The 18,431-nt window shown below is 36.8% G+C and overlaps 4 protein-coding genes across 6 annotated transcripts; all 4 read left to right on the plus strand.

Moving 5' to 3' along the window:
- Nucleotides 1–58: 58 nt before the first annotated feature.
- On the plus strand, nucleotides 59–3,000 carry LOC148933013 (uncharacterized). The gene is made up of 7 exons (XM_089061514.1): nucleotides 59–736; nucleotides 1,620–1,672; nucleotides 1,832–1,924; nucleotides 1,994–2,217; nucleotides 2,318–2,384; nucleotides 2,592–2,705; nucleotides 2,822–3,000. The coding sequence occupies exons 1-7, from the start codon at nucleotides 304–306 to the stop codon at nucleotides 2,843–2,845; spliced, it is 1,008 nt and encodes a 335-aa protein (XP_088917640.1). The 5' UTR covers nucleotides 59–303; the 3' UTR covers nucleotides 2,846–3,000.
- A 1,014-nt stretch (nucleotides 3,001–4,014) lies between these two features.
- Nucleotides 4,015–6,128, plus strand: LOC148933014 (LYR family of Fe/S cluster biogenesis protein). Of its 2 annotated transcripts, none has more exons than XM_089057820.1 (2): nucleotides 4,015–4,174; nucleotides 5,643–6,128. In XM_089057820.1, the coding sequence occupies exon 2, from the start codon at nucleotides 5,680–5,682 to the stop codon at nucleotides 5,968–5,970; it is 291 nt and encodes a 96-aa protein (XP_088913946.1). In that variant the 5' UTR covers nucleotides 4,015–4,174; nucleotides 5,643–5,679; the 3' UTR covers nucleotides 5,971–6,128. The 2 variants fall into 2 exon arrangements, with proteins under 2 accessions (XP_088913946.1, XP_088913947.1); XM_089057821.1 differs by having other exon boundaries at nucleotides 5,663–6,128.
- A 3,851-nt stretch (nucleotides 6,129–9,979) lies between these two features.
- Nucleotides 9,980–10,737, plus strand: LOC148933015 (flowering-promoting factor 1-like). The gene has a single exon (XM_089063216.1). The coding sequence runs from the start codon at nucleotides 10,065–10,067 to the stop codon at nucleotides 10,413–10,415; it is 351 nt and encodes a 116-aa protein (XP_088919342.1). The 5' UTR covers nucleotides 9,980–10,064; the 3' UTR covers nucleotides 10,416–10,737.
- Nucleotides 10,738–12,148: 1,411 nt separating this feature from the next.
- On the plus strand, nucleotides 12,149–18,045 carry LOC125221070 (KH domain-containing protein). 2 transcript variants are annotated; one of them, XM_048123199.2, is made up of 8 exons: nucleotides 12,149–12,514; nucleotides 12,873–13,300; nucleotides 13,676–13,861; nucleotides 13,947–14,048; nucleotides 14,175–14,246; nucleotides 14,327–14,440; nucleotides 16,579–16,845; nucleotides 16,942–18,045. In XM_048123199.2, exons 1-8 carry the CDS (start codon nucleotides 12,256–12,258, stop codon nucleotides 17,785–17,787), a joined length of 2,274 nt encoding a protein of 757 aa, XP_047979156.2. In that variant the 5' UTR covers nucleotides 12,149–12,255; the 3' UTR covers nucleotides 17,788–18,045. The 2 variants fall into 2 exon arrangements, with proteins under 2 accessions (XP_047979156.2, XP_047979157.2); XM_048123200.2 differs by having other exon boundaries at nucleotides 12,876–13,300.
- Nucleotides 18,046–18,431: the final 386 nt, after the last annotated feature.

The raw sequence follows: 18,431 nt of genomic DNA on the forward strand, positions 1-18,431 counted from the left end.
AATAGGAGAGGAAATAAATTCTAGTCTAATTTGTGGCTGTACATTTGCACAATGTCAAAATCCCCTACACACGTACACAAACACTCAACAGTGAACACTCTGTATCCTCTCAATTTTCTGATCACTTTACAAAAAATAAAACTTGCATTTGTAGTCATTTCTTCTAGAATTCGAATAGATTCCACTAGTAGATTCTGTAATCAACTGGATTACACACTAAAAAAAAACTGAACTTTAACATAAATCTAGTATAGTACATCCCAATCTTCTGTTATCCTTCATCTTCATCAGCGTCATTCAAAAATGCCCACCATTCCTTTAACTAGAACAGCGCCGCCAAGGCCACCGTGCCTCAGCCTCTCCTCGGCCACCTCCGCCGCAGCTCCCCGGCAAAGATCCAATTTTTGCATCACTTTGTTGGGTTTGAAGCCGAAGCGTTTCCATTTCTTGAAGCCATGTTCTGCACTGAGAGAAACCAAGAAGTCACAGCTTCCCAAGACTCCCAACTCAGCTCCACAGAGCCTCAAGAGATTCTTGAATTTAAACCCCAAGATTGAGAATGGTGAGAAAAGGGGCGGCGATGCAGCGGAGGAGGAGGCCGCCGCCGCCGCGGTGAAAGGCACAATCTTGGCGGGACTTCTGCTTGTGGGCGTTGTTGGTGGATTTGGGGCTGTTGGATATGTGTACAGAGAGCAGATCAATGCTTTCTTAACCCAGTTTTCTGTCTTCGTTGAAGGTGGGATTTTTTTTAGCCTTTTAGTTGTTTTTTTCATGGTAATTAGTTGACATGTAGATTAAAGGTTGGATCTTTTGCTTAGTTTCTGTGGTGGGAAGAGAAATATCAACTCGAATGACTGTTGTAGTAAGACATAGTGATGAATGGATTTTGGGGAAATGAGGTTTTATTGATTTGATACATGCTTGTGAATAATGTGATCTGTTTGATCATTGTTGTGGTTAGTTTGTGATGAGTATTGTGATTAGTGTTGGAATTTTGCTTGGTATCTGTGGTGGGGAGAGCAATCTCAGCTCAAATGGCTGTTATAGAAAGAAATCGGGAACGAATTTGGGGAAAATGAGGCTTTCTTGACTTGATAAATGTATGCTTGTGAGGAATGAGATCTGTCTGAAGATGACAATGATGCATACTAACTGGTTTTGTGTGGTGGAAGTTTGGTTGATTTATGATTAGTTTGAGATGAGCATTGTGATTTAGTGTTGGAACGAGGATTGTTTCAGATGGCCCTATTTTACCTTTTTAGTTGTGATACTTTATTTGTGTTCAAACACAGTTTCTTCTCTCGTGGTTGTGGCATACTGCTTTTGAAATATAACTTTGGAGTATTATTACAATCTATAGTTTTTTAGAAGATTGGTCTAGGAATAAGCGTTCCGGAACAATCAGGAAGTCGCTCGATTATAGGGTGATTCTATAGAGTATAGAGTTAGCTAATGTTTGCTATAACTGGCACTCCTCCATCCGAACTCTAGCTTACTACAAGGGGCTATTTGATCAGCTTCGTCTTTGCGAATCTTGGATAAATCTAGTGATGTTACCCTTGTCTTTTTGTTTAAAAACCTGTGTTTGCTTCTAATGTCTTGTTGTTTACTATTTTCAGGTTACGGTCCAGCTGGATATGCTCTTTTCGTTGCAGTTTATGCAGGATTAGAAGTAAGCAACTAGATATCTTGTTGAGCCTGACTAATGTTCGCTACTCGAGCTATCTTCATCTGCAAATTTATAGATGGTCTTTATTGTTTTCTCGACTCTTACAACTATCAGTGTCTTAAATTCACGACGAATTGATGCAAGTTACTGTGTGTGCTGTAGATTCTTGCATTACCAGCCATTCCATTGACTATGTCCGCTGGTCTCCTTTTCGGCACGTTTACTGGGACAATCATCGTCTCTATTAGTGGCACGGTGAGTTTCAAATAGATTGGATAGATAACGATGCAAACTGTGTATTGAGCCATCTTACTCTCATTTCAGCTTGCAGCCAGCATCGCGTTCCTAATTGCCAGATATTTTGCTCGTGAACGAATTCTAAAGCTTGTTGAAGGGAACAAGAAATTTCTTGCAATAGACAAAGCCATCGGGGAAAACAGTTTTAAGGTTGTTACTCTTCTCCGTTTGAGTCCGTTGCTGCCATTCTCTCTCGGAAATTACCTCTATGGACTTACATCTGTCGAATTCATCCCATACGTCTTGGGAAGGTCAGCTTCCTCTTTTTCCTCTTTCACGTACTTATGTTATGCTCTCGAAACTTGCATTTCTTGGAAATGAGCATGTTGATACGAATCCCTCTTCGTGCAGTTGGCTAGGTATGCTCCCCGGTACATGGGCATACGTGAGTGCTGGCGCGTTTGGTCGAGCTATACTTGTGAGTCTCTAACCTTGAGGCGTCGATAACTTCTATTTTTGTGTCAAATGTAAAGTTTGCTTCGTCTTTCATCAATCCAAGAATTTGGGATTATGCTCCTATGCTTTTTACAACCATAGCAACAAACTGGCAAGAATCTCGTAATGGTGGATATCGTCGTGCTTGTTCACGAGCTAACGACACGTTTTCTTGCTTGCTCTTCTCCAGCAAGAGGAGTCTGGGCTAAGAGGGTTAACCGGAGAGAACGGACAGCTATGGACACTTGGGATTGGACTATTAGCGACAGCGCTAGCAGCAACGTACGTGACACGGCTGGCCCAGGTACTAGTCCGGATTCCTAGTAAATTGTCGCCCATGGCTCACATTGAATCCCGATGCTTTGCGCCCTAGTTTTTGAGCTGTCATCTGAAGTGAGTCTTGTTTATTTGTTGGTGCAGGATGCTGTGAAAGATATCGAGTAGATAAGGTGTAACATGGCATCAAATGTCGATAGATAGCATGTATATATTGTCTGAGAACTACTTCATCAACAAAATTTTCTCACTTGATGTACCATTCTCTTATATCTTTACTAGTAGTATCTTCTCTAAAATCAGTGTGATTGTAGTTTTTTTTATTCGATCTCCTTTCCTTTACATTTTTAAAACAGACATCTACTTTCCTTTACATTTTTAAAACAAAACAGACATGAGTTGAAATAGGCATGCATTATTATATTATAGACGAAGGGAGTAGATTTTATTAACACCACCAAATCTAGATATATAGTTTTGATCATAGTTGATCTTTGCATTGATATCTATAACATAGACGGTTGATATAATTAGCAATTAGAAAAAAATATTAGCAATTTGATTACATCTAGTGAATTGTAATTGATTATATCTATAGGGACTTAATTGTTTATAAAATAAAAAAATTTGGTCTAGAAAGATGATATACTACTAGAATTTGATCAAATTTTGAGATTAGACAAATAAACCTTATAGATATCAAGAAAGGGGAGTGTTAGGATGCCACCATCTCTTATAATAACACCATACTACCATTTCTAGCCAATTATTTGTATACGTGGACGAACAATCAGCTGCCATGTGGCAAAAAAAAAAAAAAAAAAAAAATTCTGAAAAAAACGGCCAGCAATATTTTGTATATTATACAACAATTTTTCTTGACCAGCAATATCCAACACGCTATACAACAATCACTGGCGGAACTACGTGTAACTGGGGGAGGGCTTTAGCCCCTAATGAAATTATTTTTTAAACTTTTTTCTATTATGAAGTTCCAAAATTTATTCATATTTTACCTATATTATCATGTAAAAGCCCCTATTAATATTCTAAGATGCTTACAAATTTAATTTTAAGATAAATTTTGAAAATTCAGCCCCTACTTACGTTTATTTCTGCGTCCGCTACTGACAACAATCTATAGATTGCTGTGTAGCGTTTATAATATTACTGTATAAGTGGTGTCACGTGTCACTTTAAGAGGATTGTCATTTTAACACAAACCTATTAAAAAAAGTGCAAATGCGCTGAAATATCAGTATTTGAATCTCATTTTTAGTAAATACTCATATTCCTCTCTTTTTATTTTGCAAGTATTAATGAAAATTAAATACGAAAAATGAAAAATCAATAACAATAACATATTCTAAATTCTCTCTATTAGCTCCCAAAATCCGCTACTCCTTCCGCCGCATCCTCCCCTGCGTGCGCCGGAATCCCCAATTACTGGGTGGTTTCCGATTGTGCTAGTTCCAATTATTCAATTTCAAACATACGGTGACTATTTCTCACTTCATTTTACATGCTTGTTTTATTTTTCAGTTTTTCTCTCAGTTTAAGCCTTTGTATGAATCGAAATCGGTATTGTTTGTGCTGTGAAATAAGATACGACGGATTCTTATGCTATGTTGAATGTTTTGAGGTGTGTTTTGGTCGATCTGCATTCTGCAAGACCATCAATGATACGATTTTCATGTTTATGTTTAAATTTCGAAGCTTGTGAGTGATATGATACGATTGGTATTGACTGTTGTTAGGGCTTTTGCATATTTGAATTACCTTAGATTTTTTTACTAGATTATTAAACCCTAAGCTCGAGCTAGCTTCGGTTTGCTTAAATTAAAGCTTAAATGATCCAATTGCAAGAATAGGAATTTTGGAACAGATTGAGCTAGGGCTCAAGTAGAGAAGGTTGAGCTCTTAGAAAATGTAAAGGAGTTGAGTTGAGTTGAGCTTGAGATAGTAAGTTTTTGTATCAGCTTAGCTTTACTACACCTCTACTAATCCCCCTGCTGCTTCCGATATCCAGACCTGCCCAATTCCCCTGACCGTCCACAAACACAGACCATCCCACCTTGCATCTTCCTAACAAACTTATGTTTTGCTGATCCCTCTCTCTGTAGTTCATCCCTTGTTGGAAAAAAATCCTTTTGTAAAGTGTTTTTCCAAGGTGTGTCGAATGCTTAGAGATATGTGTTTGTCAGAAGTTGGTCGTTGCAGATTTGCACGTCTATGATTTGCGATGAATTTGGTTTCCCGGTGTGAGTCAGACCGTAGTTGGGATTTGGTTGAAAGGGCGGTGGATAAGGATGATAGAAGTGTGGCAATGTGGTTGGGGCTGTTGTGACTTGAAAGGGCAGCTTAGAAGATTAGGATAAATTTCTCATTCGGTCATTCTCATTAGTGTTTCCTTAGTTATTTCAAATGTTATGATGTTTATTTTAAAGAATTTGGCGCGGAGGTTGATACATTTCTTGTGGTGTGATGTGTTAGGCCGACTCTCACATTTGTTATGACTTTTAACTGATATTTACTGGCTATTTCCTCTTAGCTACATAATCATATAAGAAAACCTTTTAAATTCTTGTTGAAGAATTATTCATACCAAACCTTGTGTCATAATGTCCTAGCTGCTATATGATACAAAGGTTCAATCATCTTGAATCACTGTAATCCTTGTTGAGAAATGTTCAGAGCAGAGTGGAAATTTGGTATGAAACTGGAAATTGGAAAATACTACTCCCTCATTGTGAGGTCATATTCTGGTTATATTTTTCATTTTTGAGATAGGAACTTAAGCACAAGGGGTAATATTTCTAGTGATGTTCATCGCTTCTTTAAGGTCGAGGGGCATGCCTTATAATATCCGACATTTGCGTTCTCATTTCTGAATTGCCCTGCATATATTCGCACGTTGAGGAAGTATGATATATATGATGCTGCCCTTCATGTTTATACTTTTCAGCTTTTCCACCGCCTTCTCAGGCTCGCGTTCAGATGCAATGGGAGCTTCCACTAGACCAAGGCTTTCAGGGATGCAGTTGCAAGTCCTTGCCTTATACAGAGGATTCTTACGAGCAGCGCGCACGAAATCCCCCGAAGAACGTAGCAGAATCGAAGCACTTGTGTCTCAAGAGTTCCGCCGGAACTCCTCACAGGTTGATCGTAAGAACTACCTCTACATCGAGTATTTAGTTCGGCGCGGAAAGAAGCAGCTTGATCAGCTAAAGAGCCCGGAAACTGTTGGATTGGCTTCCCTTAATGTTGAAGCTTCTCAAGCAAAATCATCTTAGCTTTTTTTCAAAAATAAATTTTAACAAAATTATTGGAATGACAATCTTATGATTGATAGGTCTAGATGTTATGTGTGCATTTGTAACAATTATTTAAGGTATTATCACATAGAATTTTTTTACAAATAATCATTAAAGATGAGAGGCTTATTATTTCATTGTGTTGATCATTACTGTTACATTAATTTAGCTACTGATAGATGGTTCACAGTTCTTTCATGGGAAAATTAAACTAATTTGGAACCTAATCTTTGGGGCATCAGTTTTTGAAAAAAATAGTAAAAAATTAGACACCATAAAATAGCTCAAGTTTGGGATTTTTTTTCTAGAAGTCCCAAAATATATAACAATCGCAAAAAAAAATCTTTAATTGTGTCAAATTACTAATTTTGCTATGCACGTCAGATACTGATGTGGCTCACTTTGATTATGTCATGTTTAATAGTATTAACATATTTACACTAAATTTTGTGGCGCTGACATACTATTTAAATATAATATCAACAAATTATTCTATAGCAGGAATCCATTTAAATTTAATATGTATTCTCTTTTTAACCTTGTCCTAATATTCCCATGATAACTTTAAGTAGCTGGCCAAATACTAGTAGAAAATTAACACTCGAAGTTAGGCCTATAATTAATTATAGAAATATTCCTAGAAACATCAAACATCATCCTAAGGAACGTCTATAAATTTTATTCCATTTATTTAACAATATAAAATTATAGTGTGCAATCTGCACAAGAAAAGCACCAGCAAATCATAATGCCTCTCTAATTTGAGAGGAAGAAGCAAAGATTTAATGCTATTTGGCATATATTCCTATAAAAAGAATTTCTACAATAGTTAGGTGATCATTTAATATAATTTATCCCAAAGAAAATATTATGCGTACAAACAAGGACAAGGAATATGTGTGCATTTGTAATTTATTAAGTTAGTAGTGCATATGTGATACATATAGATAGGGATTAATTATACTTTATATTGTTGCAAAAATATATACTAGTACAAGATTTGAAATAAAATGTTGACAATGTGTTGCAAACTAGGGATTAAATGGTGCAAACAAATGGTTTAAAAAAAGTAAAAAAAAAAAAAAAAATCAATCTAAATCAGTCTCATATTTTATTTCATTTCTATCTCAAAGAAGGAGGGATCTTTCACTTTGAATCCTCTACCAAAAAGAATACCTCAGCAAAAGGTAATGAAAAAGGGAATTGATCACTCTTTTAGCTATTGGTTACTACAAAAAACTTAAAAACTTTAAACAACATAAGATTCCAATGCAAAAAAAAGGAATCAACAAGCCTACCAAGAAAGATTTATAGCTTGGGCACATCCATTATACCAAAAAGAATTTATTTAAATAGTTGGCTTTGATCTAATTTGCCACACAAGCATCTCCTTTGTGGACAATGGGATGCCATGCAATTGATTCTTTCTTGCAATTTCAGCTAATGATTATGTTTTGTTAATTTATCGATGATCGAAGTACAAATTAATATGAAAATGTTAGATATATATTGAAATTAATATGAAGCTTTTGTAATACATTTGGTATATGTTAATATAAAAGGCGACAATTGTTTCTTTTCAAGAAAAGTGTGATCATAGCTTTATATACGAAGTTGAGAATACATGGCCTTTTCTTACCGGCTGCCAAACCCAAAACCTAATAGTATTAAGTGGAAAGTAGTGTCAAGTGGAAGAAAGACTACCAAAGTAGGAAAGAAGTAGATTATATGCATGCTTAACAAAATGTAATAAAAATATTCATTAAATAGACCTAACCTCCATAGTTATGGCTGACAAATTGCGCTGTGAGTCATGTCGATCTAATAACGACTCAATTTGTTTAGGCAAACTCGATCGAACACGACCTATTAAGAAAACTCTAAAACCGAATACGGACTGATCAACTTGGTACATTTAAACCCAAAAACAACCTACACCAACACAAATCCATTAGAGACACAACACAGAATGAATATGACATGACACGATAGTGACACAGACTTGACACAATAACCTAGGGAGACATGAAAAGTGAGAAAATGATAAACTACTTATAACACTAATAAAAAATTAAAATTATATTAATGGGTTAACCGAATTCGACCTGGACCCAACCCAAAATTATCAGGTTCTTATTGATCGAATCCATAAGGACACGAACACAAGAAGACCTGATTCTAACCCAATAATTTTGTACGTTTTCATGTCATGCTTTAGTGTTGTGCCGAAAATTGTTGGCCCTTATCCATAACATTCACAATGATAGCCAAATTAATCAAAAAAGTTAATTAACCACAAGTTACTCTTTTACCTACATGCAAGAGCCACTTTAACTTGCATTGAATGGCATCATAATTTACACAAACACATTCGATGAAATAGATGTGCATGTCTTGCAATAACACATAAAGTAATACTGCAAAATATGATAATTGGGTAGAATTAACTTATTCTAGATGAGGTAGTAAAAGTAGTAAAATGAAACAGAGATTATCACAATAAATGTAGATGGCCATATATAGGCTACAACTAGATTTGACAAAGATATCCCAAAGTGAAGGGAGTTGGGCATATACCATGATTGATGGGAAAGATATCTAGTGATATGTTTTATGAGAGTTGGCTGCTAGCTCATCAAACAAAGCCTATATACATCCATGACCATTAGAGGAAGGACCATTACACCACACATTCTCCATGTGATAACATGTGAGAATTAGCCCTATTTATATTTGATTTCCCACAACATATATTGGAAAGCACTTTCTTTATATTGACATGACATTTAGGAGTTAGGACCCTTAGTTTTGTGTTCAGATTTCTTTCCATGTCATGCGTTAGTTGGACTGATTTTGAATGTATATTGTAGCTATCAAAAAAGTACCCAAACATTATACTTACACACTACAACTTGTATCTCAGTTAAATCACTAGATAGCATGCAATCCTCAAAGCTCCTAAAACCCTAGTTCCTCATACTTAGTCTCAAACTTCTCAAATTTACTGAATTAAGGTGTCAATTGATCTTAATCATGTAATCAATACTCATTTCACAAATTTTGCATAAACATATAGATTATCAAACAAGTTTCACTTGAGATTGTGCTCAAGTTAGCCTCAAAGAAGGGTTGTTTTAAGTTTATGGACAAATCTGCGAACAAAGTACATAGTCGGTGTATTTTGTAAATTCCTATCATCCTTCACGATTTCTCTTCATATTTGACAGAGCTTCGCGTGGACACTTATATGCCTTAAATCAGAGAATAAATTTTAATCCTTGTTTAAATCAAGACTAAACAAACCCATCAAATAACCAATGAATAGAGGAGTAACCAAGAGCATAGTTGAATAGTTCTAAAACCACATAAAATGCACCAAGTCTAATCCCTAAATGCATATAGCAATTGAGTTTATCAGCTAGCACTTTCTGGTGTTTAGCTAGATTAAAGTGTTGTTTTAATGGTAATAGTTAGAAATGATTTACTTTTCCAATTATATCAAAGGTAATATTATGTTCAATTATACAATGAAAAACAGAAATTCTCACATGTTAATATATCTCACTTTGATCAAATAGTAACAATCACAAAAATCCCTCTCTTAACCCCCCTTCACGTGTGTGGACATGTGATGTAAGTGGTCACAATAATATACTATAGCAAATAGCAATACACATACACATATATTTTCCAAAAAAATTAATGCATTTGGTCTATAATAATAATGCGGCCGAATATTGTTCCCCCCCACTGCACAGATTCTCCAATATGAACAGAAAAAAAGCCCTCAATACCCAAAGATTCTCTTAAAAAAATACCCTAGATAAAAATGTAATGGGTCCCACAATATCTATATAGGTTATTACACAAGACAAACCCTAAAAAACATTAAACATCCCTTTCAATTCCACTATCAAAACTATCCCCCTTTCTCTCTCTCCTCACACTTATAAATACCCTCCCAATCTCTCCACTTCAAACCATCACAACTCACTTCAACTTCTCCAAAAAAACCTCAAACCATCACAACTTAATTGCTTCAACTTCTCCAAAAACCCTCACTTCCATCCAACATGTCTGGTGTCTGGGTATTCAAGAACAATGGAGTCATGCAACTCGTTGAGAACCCGGGAGCCGACCATGCTGAGGGGAGGCGTGGCTCCGGGAGTTCCAACTCCAAGCGGAAGGTGCTGGTGCACCTTCCGTCTGGACAAGTGGTGTCGTCGTACAGCTTGCTCGACCAAATCCTGAGGGATTTGGGGTGGGAGAGGTACTATGGAGGCGATCCCGACCTCTACCAATTCCACAAACGCTCCTCCATCGACCTCATCTCTCTCCCCAAAGACTTCAACAAGTTCAACTCCATTTACATGTATGACATCGTTGTCAAGAACCCTAATATCTTTCATGTCCGAGACATGTAGATTCTTCTTCCTAGGGTTTGGGATTCTCTTTCGTGTCTAATTTATGATTTCTTGGTTTGGTGTGATGGGTTGATTTCTGTTGTAAATTAAGAGCAATTGCATGATCTTCAAGTGTGCTTTATATATAGTATGGATTAGATTTTTCTCTCTTTTTTTGTTACTACATTCTGTTTTGTATGGAGTTTAACAGTTTGTAATGATCATGTTCAATTCTCTTCTTTGTTTCATCAATTCTACAGTATTGTTTAATACTCCTATATGGAGTATTATGTTCTTCCTGTTATTTTTTGCTATAGTTGGAATCGTGACGTGTTTCATTTAATTTTTTTTTCTAGCTAAAATGTTTCGTTATGTGATATATACTATAAGTATAAAATATGCATTTAAATGATACTAGTAGTGTATATTGAACATAAATATGTACTTATTTAAAAGGTTCAAATAGTGTTTTTAAAATTATTCTGAATATAAGTAAAGTTAGCTCCATCAGATTTCATAAAAATATACAATTGATTGGTTAAAATAATACTACCTCCGTCCCCGATTAAGAGTCACACTTGCATTTCTGCACTCGTTTTGTAAAAATGATAATAAATAGTTAAAGTGTAAAAATGGTAAAGTAAGTGAGAGAATAATGTAAAAAAGACTCTTCTCTGCCTTATTCTCTATTTTATTTTACTATTTATCGACTTTTACTATCAAGTGTCTCTTAATCGGGGACGGAGGGAGTATTTATTTATGTTAATTACTAAGTAGAACTACTACTTAGCGAGGCTTGCATAGTTGCATGTATACTTATTCACAGCAACTACTCTTAATTTGATACGTATTATTTGGAAATACAAAATGCGAAATATATTGCGTTTCTTTTATCATATTTACAAATTACACGTACAATAATTGGTAGATTCTATATATGTTGTCTACGCATGTTCCATGCGGCAAAAAGAAAAGGTGTTGACATATTATTAAAATTAAGGTTGGAGAATCATAAAATTTTTATACATGCAATATTTTCTATCATTGACTATAGTGTCACATACATTCATAGTATATTTTGTAAGACTTTATATCAAAAAGGAACAATCAATGTTTGTGTGCGTTACAGGTTATAGAAAAAAGAAAAAGGCTATTATAGTTTTCAAATGAGATAATAGCTATTTGAATCACGGAGATTGCTAAATTTCTCGTCAGTCAAATAAGGTTTGATCAAAATGTAATATTAAATCACGAAGTTTTAGTTTTTCGCATTCATTCATCCATATACAAAATGACATCTATTGGTGATGTCAAAACAACGTCATCAATAAGTTTTTATTTATTTATTTTCCTTTCCTTTCTTTCTTTTACTTATTTTATTTTGTTTGCATTTCTTTCCTTATTTTTCCTTTCATTTTGTACATACAATAAAAAATTGAGAAAATTAAAATTTTATAGAGTAATTTATAGTAATTCATTATAAAAATTTATACTAATTAAAAAATATAACATACATTATAATTTAAATTACTACTCCTTTTAAAATGAACTGAAATTTAAGAATTTCTTGGATATCATCTAATAGCCCACACTATTTAATTTGTCGTATTTTAAAAGTTGGATTGAATAATTGGGTCATTGAAAAAATTCGGCCCATAAGCCCAAGCCCAAATTCCAATTACCTAAAGAGGAAAAATATCCGTGTATAAATAAATATATATACACACCAACCACATGAAAATGTGTCGTGATAAATAAATTGCTTTAACAGTTAAGGGAGCTCACGATTCACCACTTTGCAATTGGTACTGGCGAAGAGGAAACCCTAATCCCTAGCTGCGACGACGTTATCTGATCATCTATGGCGGATGAGAGCGTGATCACGCCGCCGGAAGCTAGCCCCGCTGCATCCGCCGCCGGAGATGGCCTCAAGAGGAAGCTCGAAGAAATTGAGCACAGCGACGCTCCTGCGGCGGTTACGGAGCCTGAGAACACCTCGGATATTGACGCTTTGAAGAGCGGATCGCAGGAGGAGGGGAATGGCGGTGTGGATGAATCTGAGGCTAAACGGCCCCGTTTGGAGAGCAATGGCGATGATGTTGCCGATGCTGATGGTTCAGGTGATTTTTGCTGATATGCCCTAATTACTGCTCCTTGAATTTTGATTTTCATGTCGCTTTCAGCTGTTAGGATCCGGAGGTGGAGTATTTGTTTGAGTATTTGACATCTGTTGTTTTATCCGGTGCAAACTGTGATCAAATGCGATTGATAGATAGTAGCGTTAAAATGTCTAAGGTTACATATCCTGATTCGTTTATCCGGTGCAAACTGTGATCAAAATATTACAGTTTAGGGTTATTTTATTTTGATTACACTTTGATTATAGCTGCTATGTTTGACCTAGGAGATCTTTTGAGCTCTTATCTTTGAAAAAAGTGGAAATGGAGACTTTTCTAACTGGGATTTTGAACTTCTTAGCAGTTCCACAGAACGGACACACAGAAGAGGGGAAGGAAGAAGAACCTGAAGTGGAGAAGGAAGAAGAAACTAAAGAGGAGAAGGAAGAAGAAACTAAAGAGGAGAAGGAAGTAGAATCTAAAGAGGAGAAAGAAGATGAACCTAAAGAGGAGTCTGAGAAGCCTGAAACTGAGGATGATAATGGCCAATCTTTGGGGGTCCAAGAACCTGTCAAAGAGCCTCAAGAGACAGCCACTGTAGAAACCGCTCCTAGTGACACTGAGAAAACTGATGTTGGAAGTGCTGAGGAAGCAGGGCAACCAAATGCAGAATCTGAAGAAGAGCCCTCCAATCTGCCGAGAGAGGGGGATGTTCCAGTTCAGTCTGCTGACAGGCTGCCAGGTTCAGATACAATACTGTCACGTAAAATGGAGGTTCCTAATGACAAGGTAAACCAATGGCACAATTTAATATTTATACTTTGCGCCTTGCATTCTCTGATTTGTTGTGAAGTTCTAGACTGTTCTCTATGTTACTTACATTGCTCTGAAATCTGGATACTTGTTTAGGGTGATGTTTAGTTTGAATATAGAAACCATGAAGGTTAGTTTGAATGTTTTGCACCTGTATCTGATCTACCGGCACAGTCTGTCTTTCCCATTGCATGGCATATGTTTTGACCCTGGTAGTATGTTTAGAAATGGTGAAGATGAGGCTGAAATTTATGAAACGTAGTTGAGTCTGTATAGCTGCTGGATTTTTATGACACTGCAAGTAATACACATATAGGTCTCTAAACACTTCTGCTTATTTTGGGTTTGTAGGTTGGAGTTCTAATAGGAAAGGCAGGGGATACAATTCGGTCTCTGCAGGATAATTCTGGTGCCAAAATTCAAATTGTGAGGGATGCTGATGCAGATCCCCGAGCAGTATCCAGGCCTTTGGAACTAGTTGGGACCTTGGAAAGTATAAATCGGGCAGAAAGATTGATAAAGGGCGTGATTGCAGAGGTTGGGTTGTGGTGTACTTCTATTTGATTTCCTTTGTATTCCTGTGCTCTAAGACCTGAATTTGAAACTGATTGTGTTCTGTTAGGCTGATGCTGGAGGTTCACCCTCACTTGTTGCTCGAGGATTCAACACAGCTCAGGCTGCCAGTGGTGGTGAGCTACTTGAAATTCAAGTCCCAGTTGAAAAGGTTTACTCTTCATCTCTTATCTGCTATCTCTTTGTTGACATGCATATATGTTTTTGCTTCTCCATGTGTTTTATTGATGTAAATGTTTGTTGCAATGAGGAGCTAAATTATTTACTGCTACTATAGGTTGGTTTAATAATTGGAAAGGGCGGAGAAACAATCAGAAACTTGCAGACAAGATCTGGGGCACGCATTCAGGTAGTAGATACTGTATTACTTATGATAATTTTGGTTCACTTTTCGTAGCTAAAAGTTGGAAGTCTCTTTTTTGTCTGCAGCTTATACAACCAAATGGTGCTGCCGACCAATCTAGTGAAAAGATGGTCCGTGTGACTGGTAACAAGAAGCAGATAGATACTGCAAGAGAAATGATCAAAGAAGTTATGAATCAGGTTTGTGTAGATGTTTCTCCTTCTTTTCTGAGCTATCATGTAGACTGGTTCATATATATCTCTCCTCTCAATGATGCTCGGCAGAAAGTATTCCCCCCTGCATAAGCATGTGGAATTACTAAGTGTTGTTTTTGCTTATTGTGCTGGTTCGGTTACATAACATCCTGGTTTGTGTATCTTTGTTTTGCAAATACATGTCTTTGCATAACATTCTATGCAATTATGTAGTATTGGTACAATATTGGTATGCCTAATTAGGAAACCTCTTTGGCCCAGGATTCACTTTATTATATTGTATAGTATTTTATCAATAATACGTTTCTGTATGGTTACTAACTATTTTTTCTATATAATCCAAAGTTAGAGGCCTTAATCGTAGATTTCAGTGTGATAGATAACTAGACATTCCTTGATGCTTCCTTCTTCCTTGAAAATATTTCTTCTGAGAATATAAGTGGTTTTCAATTGCTAATGAGCTTTAACTTATGAATGAGACCTTAGCAATACTCTACGTGGTTATAGGTTATGTGGTGCCTACGTGTTTCAGTCTGAACACCCGCTTTGCAGAATTTGCTATGTCTATCGGCTTTAGGTGAAATTTGATGTTATGCAACATTCAAACTCTTATAGATATAATGTATGGTATTATATTGATAGGTTCTTTAGATTGATTATAAATATCTTAACTAACTGGGAATCAAATCGGCTAGTAGATGGTCTCCTTGGACCCTCTTAGAGGCTACTTGTGTGGGTTTTCATAATTTCGTGCCACTTCAACTAATGTCTTCTATAATTTGAGAAAGTTGCACGATGAACTAGATGATTTTTTAAGTACCCTAGCAAGACTTCTTGAATGCTGTTAGGAAAATCTCAAATTCAAAATAAGATTTCAGTTGCCATGATTTATCTGTCTTGAAGGTGCCAATTTTTCGAATTGGTTGACTTAAAATGCAGATTTGGCTTTTTCTTTCACTTCCAGTTCGCATTGACTTCTTGGTGTATCAATAACAACCACCACTATTCTCTTGCGTCACCGGAAGAGAGGTACCAAGCATTAAACCTCGACATTGCAGGATGTTAATAGTTGGTAAGATTGCTTTGAGACTTAGAAGCTGATGAATAATATCACTAGTGAGGCTATGTGGTCTGCCTGATATCATACTTTTTAGACATACCGGAAAAGAGTGCCCCACATAGTGAAATTGTCTTTATGAAGTAGTTTGGATCTATACAATCAAATCAATTCTGTATAGGAGAATATGGTAGTTTTCACTCTTTTATATGCTCTTTTGGTAATTGATGATCAGCTTGAAATTAACTGGTTAAATGTTAGACTCCTATTTCTTCTGATTTTTGTCCTTTCCACAAGTGCTTACATTTTTATACTTGTTTAAAGCTGTTTTGTTTCTGAATTTTAGCAAATACAGTACTGGTTTGCTACATTACACTACACATGTTTTAGTGAATAGTTTGTCTATGCATTCTAACCATTATCAGAGTTATTTCTCTTGAAGAAAAAGCTTTCTTGTTGCTGTTAATTGTGAATCACACATATGTCTTCTTCAAGGTTCATCAATTGCCATAGCGCGTATAGAAATAAGGTGTATGATAATTGGTTACTTCTGTACACCAAAACACATGTGGTTGATAAATGACCGCTGAGTTATGCACTGCGAAGGTTTAGATTGGATTTCGCTCATATGTGAAACTTCTTCTATACCCCTAAATTGTAGCTTTGATTTCACTTCTACACCATTGTTGATTTTCTCATACGATCACATATCTCATTGATGCATGTTGTACCTTCTAGATGTATAACTCTTCAAGATGGTATTCCTTTTTTTCTGAATCTATTATTTCATTAATGTCTTATTGTTGGATCTTGGTTCCTTTTGTAATTTAAGCTGTATACTGTATGATTTACTATTATTTTGTTACTATGTTTGAGCTCCTGCAGACCCATAGTACTTTATACTTGATACGCTTTCATTAGTTATTTGCCACTTGTTTTTATTACTGTTAAAGCCTGTGTTGTTGAGATTAGACGTTTATATGAGCTATTGCAACTTGTATTATGTTTTTTTTGGCGTGAATCGTGTTTGTTATGCTACTTATTTCTTACTCAATTATATGCGTAGACCGTGAGCAGACCATCTCCTCTCTCTGGAGGATACAACCAGCAGGGATATCGTCCACGTGGACCTCCTGCTCCACAATGGGGACCAAGGAGCTCTCATCACGCGCAATTCTCTGGTTATGATTATCCACACAGAGGACAATATCCTTCTCAGAGTTCACAATATCCTCCCCCATATGGTAACTACCCTCCACCACAGGCTCCGAGAAACTTTGGTCCAAGCTGGGAGCAAAGACCTCCAGCATCAATGCATGGACCTCCACCTCAGGTTGGTGCTAATTATATATTTTGGCTCAGTATCTTAATTCCACTTGGTATCGGTATTCATGAACTGTGACCCCCTATCTTGACTTTCATTTACCAGGGCGGCTACAATTACGGGCAGCAGCAGGGCCCAGATTATGGGCATTCAGCTCCTTACCCGCAAGCTCCTTCACAACCATATGGACATGGGTATAACGAGGCTAAATATGATCACCCTGCTTCCGCACAACACTATGGCCACATGAGCTCTCAGCCAACACCATATGCCCAGGGCGGTGCCCACTTGGGTTATGGTCATCAGGACCAATACAATAAGCCACCAATGTACGGCGTGCAGCCACAAGCACCTCATTCTGAGTCCTATGGTCAGCCTAGGCCTAACCAGCCTGGAGAAGCGCCTTACCAAGGCCCTGGCTCAGCCACTCAAACATACGGCCAGAACATGCCGTCTCAACAGTCTTACCCCTATGCGTCAAGTGCACCTATGCAACAAAGCTATCCTTCCTACGGGGGCACAACTGACGGATATGGCCATACTCCCGCTGCAGCATCTGCTTCTGCGTATCCTCCTCAAGGTGGTCAGCCTGGGTATGGTCAGCCGGGAGCTCAACAGCCACCGGCATATTCTCAGGCAGCACCTGTTGCTGGTGGTTATGGTTCATACCCTACAGCTCAACCTGGTTATGCCGAGCAACCAGCTGCCAATAATACAGCATATGGGTACCAAGGGTCCACAGATCCGGCTTATGGTGCTACTCAAGCAACAGCAGCTTATCCTGCGACTGCTGCTGCACAGTCGGGCTATGCTCAAACTCAGCCTACCTACGATCAGTCTGGTGGCTATGGGAATGTTCCTACAGCAGCAGCTACTTATGGAAAGAGTGCGTCGCCCAAAGCTGCTTATCAACAATACGATTCCAGTCAGATGTACGGTGCACATCGTTGAATTCTGGTTAGTGAATTGATGACGATTGTGAGAGGGAGGTAGTAGAATGGACTCGATAGTCGTAGTATCTTGCCGACATCCAAACAGTTGAAACTGGTATCAGTGATGCTTGTATTCGATCTTCTGATTAGTTAAAACTTGTAATCGATCATCAACGACGTCGTTCTGACTACTTCCATCTTGCTCCTGCAAGTTCCATATTAAAAGAGATTCTGCAAAATTTGACATTAAAGCGAACGACAGCTGAGTTTATTTTCCTCTTTCGATTCATATTTTTGTGATGCATTGTATTGACACTTGAAAGATTTTTATTCTATTTCTAGTCCTCGCTCACTCAAAAGTTTGCAAATTGATTATTATTATTATTATTATTATTATTATTATTATTATTATTATTATTGAAAATGAGGAGATATGTGATTTGGTAAAAAAATATGCCCATTTCTGGACCAACTTTTTCTCGTTGTTTAGACCATCTCCAACTATTTACACCAAGCTAAAACCCATTTTTGAGTATACGTCACACCAAAAAGTAGTTTTACTCCAACCATTTACACTAAATTTGAAATTTACACCATTTTTGGGTTTTTGTCTCACAAAATTTTTATAGTAACACCAAATATGGTGTTTCACAAAAAACACCA

Source organism: Salvia hispanica, chromosome 1, assembly GCF_029641045.1.
Source record: "Salvia hispanica isolate PSC_SH4W2 chromosome 1, Shi_PSC_v1, whole genome shotgun sequence".
Lineage (NCBI taxonomy): Eukaryota > Viridiplantae > Streptophyta > Magnoliopsida > Lamiales > Lamiaceae > Salvia > Salvia hispanica.